This window comes from Camarhynchus parvulus, chromosome 6 (genome assembly GCF_901933205.1).
Source record: "Camarhynchus parvulus chromosome 6, STF_HiC, whole genome shotgun sequence".
NCBI classification, from domain to species: domain Eukaryota; kingdom Metazoa; phylum Chordata; class Aves; order Passeriformes; family Thraupidae; genus Camarhynchus; species Camarhynchus parvulus.
The window spans coordinates 4,146,063-4,158,394 of record NC_044576.1 but is presented as its reverse complement, the minus strand read 5'-3'; the positions used below and the strand labels follow the sequence as shown (position 1 = coordinate 4,158,394).

Here is a 12,332-nt window from a genome sequence, read left to right as displayed (position 1 = left end):
GTACTTCCAGCTGCCTAGCCATGGGCAGGGACACCTTCCAGAGATCTTCACAAGTCACTGAATGTGCCAGAAAATGTAAAGACAGTTGAGGAAAATTGGCTTCACCTGGCTTGTTGCCACATGTATAATCTCAGACAACAGACTCTAAAAATCAACAAGTCAACTGCACATCTGAGAACTCAGAGGAATGGCCTCAAGCAGCAGATGGCTCATCCAAAAAGAAAAAAAAAACCCGAACAAGCACCATTAAAAGCCCCAAACCTACTGTGGCAATTAGTGCCACACTTTAAAGTGTGCAGGAGGAGAAGGAAGATTGAAAAAACTGCCTGAGGATATTCAACCCAGCAAGGATCAGAAATGATTAAAGCTACAGCTCTGGTTCAGGATGTTGGGCAGCAATTAATTCTGGGTGCTGGAAATGCCACATTTATGGAGGTTTGGGAGAATCCATTCTATGCTGTGATTTTAGGCAGGAAGAGACAATAATATCAATTCATTCCTGCTGGAAAAGCAGAAATAAACTGTTCCTCAGGAGTGCCAGTGCAGTGCTCCCAAGCAGGATGCTGTGAGAGCCACCACATCTTGCTCTGCCCTCTGGGAAATGTCCTTTCCAGCTCATTCCTTCATACACTGGCAAAAAAAGGGCCAGAATCATGGAAATCCCAGAATTCTGGGATGGTTTGTATTGGGACCTTAAAGCTCATCTTGTTCCAACCTTCTGACACGTGCAAGGACACCTTCCACTATCCCAGGGTGCTCCAAGCCTTGGACACTTCCAGACCATGCCAGAATTCTTCTTTTTGGGGATCCTACCACTTCCCTAGGCACTCTGTTCCAATGCTTTACAACCCTTTTGGTGAAGAAATTCTCCCTGAGGCTCAGCCTGAACCTCCCCTGGCCATTTCCTCACCTCCTGTTGCGTGGTACCTGGGAGAAGGGCCCGACTTGGAGAAACAGAAGCAAATCCATCATGCAATACTGGAATTAAACAAACCACAAAGGGCCTGATGGAAATTCCACAATTTTGCAATCACAAACCCCCTCCATCTGCTCAAACCAAGGGTGTTGGGGCCAGGCCACATTTTCCACCATTAAAATGAATTTTTGCCATGGGGTGTCCTCAGGAAATCAATCAGCTCCAAGGCCCAGCTGCCACAGGAGGAGCTCCAGCCCTGAGGGGAGCAGATGGTGACACCATCCCAGTGTCACTTTGCCTCCCCACTTGCAGCTGTCCCAGCTTCGGAGCTCTCACCCTACAAAGCCTCTTGGGAGGTTTTTGTTTCAGGGAATTGCCAACAGCTTGCCCAAAACCTGGAAAAGCTTCCTGAGCCTCAGGGTGATGGATCTAAATCCATCACGGATGGGTCTAAATCCAGCAGGGCTCCCACCTCCCTGGAGGGAAAGGGAAATAAAGGCTGAAAGATCTTCTGAGATCACCCAGTGCTTGCAAGAAGTGTAAAAAGCATCTGAGGTAATGGATGACAAAAAGTCCAGTTGGTCCTTGGAGACCACGTGTCGGATCCACAGTCCATGGAATACACAGAGAGCACAGGTGTTGGGAAACAGGGGAAAACCACCCTACATTTATGGAAAAAAAACCCCATTATTTAGCAACAGGGGTGGCAAAAATGCTTCTAAACTTGCCAGAGTTGGGTTTATTGTTCTTTTGGGGTGGTTTTTATTCATTCTCCTGCACATCAACACTTGAAGCACTGCTTCCATTTTATGGTGGTCTCTACATTTGTACATCTCCATCTCTATGGAGCTCCTGGCTGGAAAATTGCATTATCCTGGACTGCATTCCTACCCCATGGCTGCTTTTAATTCCCTTTTCTACTCTTCCAAATTGGGAATAGAGAATGTCTCAGCATTGTGGCCAAGGAAAGGCTTCATGCCAAGAGGAAATACCCCAGGAGGGAATTTTCCCTTATTGTCCTTCCACACCACACAGCCCATTTTTCATCACAAATTCCATCTGCTTTCCTACACCAGAATTTTGCTGCTTCTCAAGCCCTTTCCCAACACTTTTTGGTGGTTGGATGCCTTTTCCCAAAAACAAATAGATTGCAACAGAAGGAGCTGTGGTTCTCCCTGAAGACATAGGAATTACAATGGTATTTTCCTAATTTTATCCTATAGGATTAATATATCTTTTATTCATATATATACCTCTGGAAATAACACCCTGAGATGAAATTCCTGCCACATTTACATTAGTGTGCCTGCCTCTGTGTCCCAGAGTGACAAATATTTCCAATTCTCCATTCCACTCTCTTTTCCCTGGAAAATTCAGGACCATGAGGTTCATAGGGCAGCAGATGGGAAGGTTTTAGTGGGAGCAGGGGGTGGCAAGGAAGGTGTCCCAGGAAAATGGAATATAACCCTTATTATTTTTGAGAAAGTCAATTCAAGGACATTGGAAAAGGATTCAGCCCATAAAAGCTGCAGAGAGGAAAGGGAAAATGGAAAAGGGAGAAGGGAAAACAGGGAAAACAAGGGGAAAAGGGAAAACAAGGGGAAAAAGGGGAAAAGGGAAAAGGGGGAAAAAGGGGGAAAAAAAGGGGGAAAAAGGGGGAAAAAGGGGAAAAAGGGGAAAAAGGGGAAAAGGGGGGAAAAAGGGGAAAAAGGGGGAAAAAAGGGGAAAAAGGGGGAAAAGGGGGGAAAAAAGGGGAAAAAGGGGGAAAAAGGGGGAAAAAGGGGGAAAAAGGGGAAAAAGGGGGAAAAAGGGGAAAGGACAGCCAAGAAACATGAAAAAAGCTGGCGAGGACAAAAAAGCAGAGAGCAGGGCAGCAAGGTGGGGCATCCCAAAGGTTTCTAGGTTTGGGTTATAAAGTTTTTAAAGAAACACTGAGTTTTTCAGTTATTCCCTGGGAAAAGGATCAATGGAAAGGTCAGATTAGTCCACGGAAAGTGGGAATTAGAGCAGGGAGCAGAGGAGCAGGAGTGGGGTGATCCCAGCACCTCTTGCAGAGTTAATAGAGCTTTAATAAAAAATAATTACTTTAGGAGAATGACTAAGAAAAAAACCCTCTATATATAAGAGAAGGAACAAAGTCCTAGTTCTATTGATGTCTTGTCCTCAGCCTTTTAAAAAGCTTTTGGCGTTAAATTCAGCACCAACATTAACTTCTGAATAAAGAGAGCTCTGACATCACCAGCTGCAATCCTGATTGGATTATTCTTGATTTGATATTTCCCATGTGCATTCCCATGCTTTTCTGGTTACTGATGTCAACATCCATCAGAGCAACTCCCACTATTCCTGGTGGGAAATATGGTATCAGGTTCTGCAATGGTCAGCACAGAAATTGTCCTGTTGACATTCCTACCCATATCCATGGATATTGTTTTATTGTTCCAGGAAATTATCAGGGCACAAATCATGCCCCAGGGATTTGAGGCAGGTAGAGATGATTTCTGTAACTCAGGGAAAATAACTACCAGAGATTGAGATATAAATGGGAAATAGCACAAATTTTCTTGGAAGCAGATGCGTTGTCCCATGAGGAACAGCTACCACCATTCTCATTTTCAGATCATCAAGAACGCAACAAAAAAACAGATATAAATCAGTCCCAACAGCTCAGTTATCACTGCTGGGGTCACCAGGGCACAGCACCTCCTGCACAACCCAAAGACCACAATTCCTTCTTCACCCTATGCACCACAAACACATTTTGCAAAGAATCAATCAAAAAAATGTGTACTCTGCTGGCCCAGGCACAGCTCGGTGTTCCCCAAGTCCTTCCCCACAGAGCAAATATCTTCCTTATTTTCCAGGACAGCCCACAGGGCAAATGAACAAATTCTGCAGTTTTCAGAAAAAAATCAGCATTAAAAATCTCCTCCTAGAAGTGCCATAAAAAACAGTCTTAAAACCAGCTGGCATTCTCATGCTAAAACATGAAATATGTTTGTTATAACTTTGTGCTATTCCTGTAGGTTTAAATCATCCATATTCCCATTGCTTTTCTCAGTAGGATACACCTTTATATTTATACATAAATATATCCAATGAACACACACATGTTATGGAGGCCCTGGCTCAGCTTTAGCTTGGGCTACTCACCCATATTCTTCCTGTTTTGCCACTGCCCAGGAATGTTTAGGGCCCCTTTTTTAAAAAGCAAAGCACTCACCTTAAAATCCCAGCTGGACCTCAACACTTGGCCAGTTTGGTCAAAGCCTTATGAATCAAACTATGAATATTTCCATCAAACCCCTCCCTCTCCTGCTCCATCACCAGCTCTCCAAACATCAGCCCCCTGCCCTTGTCCACTGCTCCAGGCCCAGAACTCCTCCTGAATCCCAAAACCAGATGTAACCCACATCACCCAAACCCCCTAGCCCTGTGTAAATGCAAAATATGATGGAATATGCAGCAGGAAGGAGGCCTTCATGGAACCCCAGACTGGTTTGAGTTGGAAGGGACCTTAAATTCCACCCTATTCCACGCCCTGCCTTGAGCAGGGACACCTTCCACTATCCCAGGGTGCTCAGAACCCTCATTTCCCTAAAGATCTGCTCTCTGTCCTCTTTCCTTCCCCTATCATTTTCTGCCTCAAGACTCCTGCCACAGGCTTAAACTACATTTTCCATCCAGTGGGATGGATGGCTGCTCCCAAAGCATCCCTCTGGAAGGGGCTGTGCTGTGCTCCAGATGTTCTGGAGCAAGATCCAGCTGTGTGAAGCCAGCAAGGCAGCACCCCCTAATTTATCAGCCAGTTTTAGTACCTGAGCCACACTGAGCTATTCCCACTGAGTTATTACTGAGTTCAGCACCTGAGATGCACTGAGTTCTCTCCCCGTGCTGATTTGAAGGAACTTTATTGTCACACCATGATATTTTCTGAAAAATCCCGTTGCCAGGATTTTTCTCCTGGGAAGATGAGAAGCCTCAGCTTCTCCATGTTTTGCTCCTCTGGAATGTGCCCTGGAGATTGTTTATCCAAACATGTGAATTGTTTTTAATTAATGGCCAATCACAGCCAGCTGTGTCGGACTCTCTGAGTCTATCACGAGTTTTAATTATTCATTCTTGTTAAGCCTTCTGATGTCTCCTTTCTCTTTCTTTAGTATAGCATTTTCTTATAGTATAATATCATAATATAATAAATCAACCTTCTAAAAACTTGGAGTCAGATTCTCATCTCTCACCTCATCCTGGGGACCTCACAAACACCACAACACTTTATTTCCATGCTGACAGAAATAATTACTGCTTTATAATAAATTTTTATATTATGTTTCTATGTTTATGAATGTTGTTACACAATAAATGTTTTTACTGCAATGAAGAAAACAACACCTGACTGTGGAGCACCCTAAATGATGTCATGCTAGACTGCAAATTATCCATCTGCTGCCTCCAATTAGCCAGGAAGGTACGAGGGGCCTGGGAGAGGATGTGGATCATCATTTCATGCCTTGCTCTGCCAGTGTGCAATGGGATACTGGGAACTAATGGGTGCCATCTGCTGTGAGCATGGAAAATGGGATAATGCACATCAGTCCCTGATGGCTCTGTCAGGGACATATTGCTGGGAGGGATTTGTTATCCCAGCTCCTGCTAGGCTGCATTTCTGCATTAGTTTCTATCTTAATGAAGAAATGATTTGTAGCTCTTGTTTTATTCTATGCACACACAAAATATATCAGGTTTTAATACAGTGTCCATTAGTCTGTAAGGTCCATTCCAACCCAAACCACTCTGGGATTTCAAGTCTTGCTAAGGCCCTGGTGAAGTTTTAAAACAATTAATTAATGATAAAAAAGGAAAGAAAATAGAGTAAAAATCCAATTTTATCCCAAGCTTTCAGCCATAGCTGTATTTTGCAGCAGTGGAATCATCCTAAAGGTTTCCCAGGTGGCCAAACAGGGATGTCTCACACAATCCTCACAGAAACTCATTAATTAGCAATTTATTGAGCTGCCAAATATTTACATTGCAATATTTTCACATTATTCCATTTAAATCTCCCTGTAAGACTCCTGTGATTATCAGCAAACAGGAAGGATGGTTCTGGAGGAATTCTCTAGCAAAAAAAAAAAAAGATCACAGAACGGTTTGGGTTGGAAGGGCCCATCCAGTGCCACCCCTGCCATGACAGGGACACCTTCCACTGTCCCAGGCTGCTCCAAGCCCTGTCCAACCTGGCTTTGGACACTTCCAAGGACGGCAGGATTGTGCTTTCCCTGCATGCTGAGAACGTCCTCTCGACAATTAAGTTTCTATTTCTATATTGAGTATTCAAATTTATGCAGCCAAGTATTGTAAATTAACTGATCTCAAACTACTCTATTTGAAATGCCAAGGAATTCCCACCCATGGGGATGTTCTGTGTCAACAGGGCTGTGCAGGGATGGAATCAAAATCAGGATATTTGTTCAATAACTACAATATTTTGTAATTAAGGAAGAGATTCATAGACTTGAGGTTTGTGCTCAATACATCTCTGGCTGGCAAGAAGTGCCAGGAAATTTGGCCTTCAAATATTCTGCCATCTTCTACTGGGGAGAAGGGTGGTAGAGGAGGGATTGGCCATGTTACCACAGCGTCCCAAAAAAAACCCAAGAGCTCTGGCACCCAGATAAACCCCTAGGAAAATATGTTTATCCATGAAGATGAATGAGTGTCCCGAATTCTTGCCTTAATTAAGCCTATTTTTATAGCCTGGATATGAATTTGCAACTTCTCTCCTTTTAGCTCATCTCCAAAGGAAAATGTTTATATAGAAGTGCTCGCTCACATCCAATTTCCACCTCCAAAATCCCATATAAATACAGCACAGCAATTTAAACCCCCAAACTTTCAGCCATCCACTCCATCAGGATGACCACAATTATCCTTTTCCATACAGGAATAACACTCCAGAGTTGCAAAAATCAAACTCTTTGAGCTTCCAATGGACGTTTGGGGAAGGAAACACAAAGATAAACTAATTTTTGATGTCCACAAGCAAGGGAAGGTCTACATTTGGCTGCTCAAGTGCAGAATAAGCTCATTTCCCACTGAGGTGGGGCCTCCTTCTAGCACAAATCCAGTGACTCCAAAAGAATAAATCCACTCCCAATCTCTTCCCAAACAGCCAGAACCACATGAAAGCTGCAAAAATCCTGGAGAAAATATCAAAATTCAATAACTACTTCCTAAGGAGCACTTACCCCTGGAGGGCTTTTTCTCCAAACCAGTCCCCCTTCCCCAGAGTGCGCAGGAAGACGGGATCTTCACTGGGAGAGTCCTCCCGGGTGACGTTCACCTGTGGAAAAGCCAAAACCCCACAGGATTCAGGGAACTTTTAATTAACAGCTAAAACCTCTTCGTGCAGAGGGGAGTTTGTCACCTCCTGGATCTCTCAGGAAAGTCTCCTCTGGGAGCCATGGAATTCCCCAGAGTCCTGCACTCTTCACTTGGCACCCCCAACCAACCATCCAAGAAAATGAGCAGTGATTTTTCCTACTACTCCTGCAAAAACACACAGCTTTGGATTTTTGGGAATGTTTCCAACTCTAAACGTGGAGTTAGCTGCACAAGCACAGTCACGGGAAAATAAAATTCCAAAAATTTGCTGTTTATCTATCATCTATGGCCTAAGCTTCCATGAACTTTGTTCCACATGGTTCCCAGCATTCCCAAGTTCCTTGAAAGGACAGGAAGAATATGAATCACCACCATTGGGACACAACTGAAGTGTCCAGTTTGGGGCATTACAGGATGGAGTGTGGCTCTGCTCTGTCTCTAGTTTAGGGAGGGGACAAATCCAGCTGGAGCAGAAATCAAATATTTCCATCTTTTTAACCAGAGCATTTGCACATGGAAATTCCCAAAGCTAAAAGGTGGGATGTCAGGCACATCTTTTTGGGTTCAGTGATATCCTGGTGTAATTTCCCTATTAAATTAAATTTGTGGTCTGCACGTTGTCCCAGCTCTTTAAGGGGTGGCAGAACCAGTGGGTTTGAGAGGTTAATGAGCAGCACACGGTGCTGAACACCTGCACTGACTCATGGAAGGTCAGGGAATGTGGGCTGGATGAGCCAGGAACACCTCTGGACAAACAGAGGGACCTTCAGCGCAGATTTCAGCCCTTTTTCCATGACTTCCACTGATCCCAAACAAAGAGTGTTCAGGGATTAGGACAGAGTGACTTCTACAATGTTCAAAGCTCTGAGCCAGCCTCCAGCAGAGAACCTGAATAAAAGTGGTGCCACATTGTGAGTTTTAAAGGGAAAAGGGTGGGAAATGACACAGCAAGGCCCATGCTGCCTTTGGATGTGCAAGCAGCACTTCCCAAGCAGAAGGGAATGAGCCATTTCCACCCATTATTATCCCACAGATTCCTGCACACAGCATGGCTGGAAACCACTTTGATTTCTGCTTGGTAGGACTTGAGGAAACAAGTTAAAATAAATACACTAAAGGAGCTCAGGAGTGGGGTCAAGTGGGGTGAGGTGGAGCTGACAGGGAAGAAGGAAAAAAAGGAATTTGGTCCTAGAAGAATTATCAATGCAGGATGGGCTGGAAGAAAACAGAGCAGAAGTTTTCTCAGTATTTCTGAGAGGAGTGATGGGCTCAGAAATGTAAAATTATCTCTGCTGACTTCAGTCTGGAGAAGAGAAGGCTCCAGGGAGACCTTAGAGCAGAATTCCAGGGTGTCAAGGTGCAAGAGAGCTGGAGAGGGACCTGGGACAAAGGATGGAGGGACAGGACACAGGGAATGGCTTCCCAGTGCCAGAGGGCAGGGCTGGATGGGATATTGGGAATTAGGAATTGTTCCCTGGCAGGGTGGGCAGGCCCTGGGGGCAGGATGCCCAGAGCACCTGGGGCTGCCCCTGGATCCCTGGCAGTGCCCAAGGCCAGGCCGGACACTGGGGCTTGGAGCAGCCTGGGACAGTGGGAGGTGTCCCTGCCCATGGCAGGGGGTGGCACTGGATGAGATTTAAGGTCCTTTCATTCCAAACAATTCCATGATTCTGTGTGACTCCAGACACTGTGACGTGACAGGCATGGCAGACATTCCCCAAGGAGCTCTCCCTGATCCTGCTCACGCTGACTGCAGACACTGCAGGTGTGCTCCCAGGAGCTGCTGCCAGCATTTTCCTGCCTTGCTGAGCTGCCTGAGTCAAGTTTTACCACAGGACATGGGAGGTGATGTGCTCCAGCTTCTGCAGGTGCCAGGCAGCACACACTGACTCTAAAATCCTGTATTTTGTTGTCATTTATTCCCTGTTTCACTGCTGAGCCACTATCCAAGGCTTAGCATGGATTAATTATTACATCCATTCTAAGCCAGGCATTAAAATTAAACTCTCTCCAGCTCCATCCACCCATCAGCCACTGGTGTCTCTTTTCCAAAGCAATAAGCTTGGAAGAGAAAACTGGGCAGGATTTAACTATCCCTGTGGGAATTTCTGTCAAGCCATCAGGCTCCAGCTGAGAGTCTGGGAATTTTTTAGCAAGTCCTAGTGTCTTGTTTTATTTTAGCTCCCCTCTTCTGGCCTGCAGCTGTCACAGCAAGACAAAGGAGCAGAGGCCAGGGACAAAGCCAAGGAGCTGCTCCAGGAGGAGCTCAGGGCTCTGGAGCAATGGCCAAGGCCATGGGAGGTCTTCTCCATCCTCTGGGGGAGGGTAAAGGGCTGCAGGCCAACAACTGGGATTTGGTTTTTACATTTCTTTGTAGATTGGGGAATGTTGGAATGAGTCCAGAGGAACCATGGAGTTGTTCCAGGGCTGGAGCCCCTCTGGAGCCAGGCTGGGAGAGCTGGGGGTGCTCACCTGGAGAGGAGAAGGCTCCAGAGAGAGCTCAGAGCCCCTGCCAGGGCCTAAAGGGGCTCCAGAAGAGCTGGAGAGGGACTGGGGGCAAGGGATGGAGGGACAGGACACAGGGAATGGCTTCCCAGTGCCAGAGGGCAGGGCTGGATGGGATATTGGGAATTAGGAATTGTTCCCTGGCAGGGTGGGCAGGCCCTGGCACAGGGTGCCCAGAGCAGCTGGGGCTGCCCCTGCATCCCTGGCAGTGCCCAAGGCCAGGCTGGAGCAGCCTGGGACAGTGGAAGGTGTCCCAGCCCATGGCAGAGGTAGCACTGGATGGGATTTAGGGTCCCTTCCACCCAGGCTTTTCCAGGATTCTGTGCTGCTGGGAAGGCGTGGGACCCACCAAGTGACCAAGTGGGGCAAAAGCCTCTGTGGCCAACACAACTCCAAACACTCGTTGTGGGAGGGAAATGTAGATGTGGGAGGGAGATGCACCATCCCAATATTTTTCCCCATGAAAAAATGGCAAAGGAGAAAGGATTTGAAGCTTGGCTCATGATTGTCCACACTCTGAGAAAAGAGTATGGACAATCAGTATTTTTGATTGAAGGGCAAGTGAAAGGGCATCAAACCAACTAACTTGGATTTCTGCAGGCTATGATTAACTTCATTTCAAAAACTTCTCCAAGACACTCTTATTGATCTGAAAAAGACCATTTTTTGCCTTACAAGAAAAACTGGCTCCCAGAAAGTGGAAGATGATGGTGGAAAACAAGTTGGCAGCTAGAAATCACTGTGTATTCCCTCCAAAATCTCCATCCTGCTATGTGGAAAGAAGCCAAGTGTCTCTCAAGTGTATTAAGCAGGCTAAAAAAATATAAATAATTGTTGAATATAAGGAAAAAAAACTTGGTCTATAAAATCCCACCAGCATTTTATGGGAAATGAGGTCAAAAATATTTTCCCTGTGAGCAGTGGAAGAGAAACTTAGACCTTTTTTTTCCCTATGGAGAGAGCTCAGAGATCCCTGCCTTTCTATTATTTGGAGAAGCTGGGAAGAGAGAGCCATGGGAATGAAGCCTGAAAGCCAGCCTTGGAAGGGGGATGCTTAGCAAAAAATCATGGAGTATTTAGGAGTAGGATTTATTTCAAAGAAATCGAGTTTCATGGTCCTTTGCCCAGAGACTCAACAACAGTTTCCACCCCAGAGTGTTGCCTGGGAGCACATGTGCAAACCAGAAAGGGATTTAATTTTCAGCCCTTCAGGCCACTCTTCCTTTCCTGACCCAGCCAAGGAGCTCCATTAAATGTCAGGTTCTGGCACATTTGTGCCTCAGGAGGGGAGAGAGAGGGGCTGGAGCAGGATTTTGGGAGCCCCTTGGCCTGGGAAGGTGTGAACTCACCTTTCCTTTGCTGATGATAAAGAAGGTGTCCCCTCGAGCCCCTTGGCGGATGATGTACTCTCCACTCTCGTAGTGAGTCTGCAAGAGGGAAAGGAACCACATGAAGATGAACAAATAAAAGCAGAGCCTGTTCTCCAGCCCATATTTTGGCAACTTTGTAAGAACATCACCCTGGACCCCTTTTATCCCAGCTTGACATTGGCTGTGACTTAAAGATTGTCCTGTGGTAAGGAATAGAATAATTAAACTGGAAGCATTTGTGGCTTGCCCATTTTTCTTCTGGCTGTGCTGGTGCCAGCCTGTGCCCAGATGAATTATCCTCACAGCCTGAATCCATTTTTAGCACATCAACGAGACAGAGGAATTTCCAACAGGGAATAAGCTACATGAACTAAACTGTAATAAGAAGTCTGGTATAAAATTTTTTTTCCTCCCTTTTTTTTTTTTTTTTTTGGTGGTTTTGGTGGTTTTCCAGCTTTGCTAGCAAGGGTTTTATTCAGCAAGTAGGTTTTCCTTTTCTCCTGCTATTACAGTAGTTTAATCTGTCCATTTTTGCCTTATTTTGTGGAACAGCCCTTGCTAAATTCACGTCACATCTTATCAATGCTGGCATCTAAACTTGTTAGGACACTTTCATCCCTTGTGTCACCCCATCAAAAGCAATGTGCATTTACACATCACCAAAAAACCCAAATATTTTCTAAATCAAGACTTTCAATTGATATTTAGACCTCCCCCAAACCTTGGAATTTTCATCCCAGACGCTCTGCCCTTGCAAATTCAACCAACAGCAGGCTGGGGGATGCCAAGAGCTTCCCATCCAACTCTCTTGCATCTCCCTTGGGATAAATGTCTCTTGGATTTTTCAACCATGACCAGGAGAGCTGGAGGTATTGGGTATTCTATCACCCCAAAAATGACTTGCACTGGCCATCAGATCTTCCAATCCCAAAGTAAGTATAAACAAGCAAGGACTGGAGCTAAAACAGGGGATTTAATCCAAATCCTCAAATTTGGTTAAGCTTGACATTTTTTTTTCAAAGGTGTTGTGTTGACCTGAATTTGTTTATTTATCTTTACACCCAACCTTTTTATCATTTACAGACTGATAACAGAACCTCCAGCTTTTCCCATTTTCATGTGCCAGAGTGGGAAGAGGGAGGGGAAAAATGTCTGGA

At 45.3% G+C, this 12,332-nt stretch overlaps 1 protein-coding gene across 2 annotated transcripts in view; it reads right to left on the bottom strand.

Annotated features, from left to right (window-relative positions):
* The window catches only part of PRKG1 (protein kinase cGMP-dependent 1), a 369,443-nt gene that overhangs the window by 78,087 nt on the left and 279,024 nt on the right, over positions 1-12,332 (bottom strand). For both annotated transcript variants that reach the window (XM_030950731.1, XM_030950732.1), the window contains exons 6-7: positions 11,155-11,232; positions 7,165-7,259 (exon numbers count right to left, since the gene is read on the bottom strand). In XM_030950731.1, coding sequence (XP_030806591.1) covers positions 7,165-7,259; positions 11,155-11,232 — 173 coding nt within the window. The remainder of the gene's footprint in view (positions 1-7,164; positions 7,260-11,154; positions 11,233-12,332) is intronic.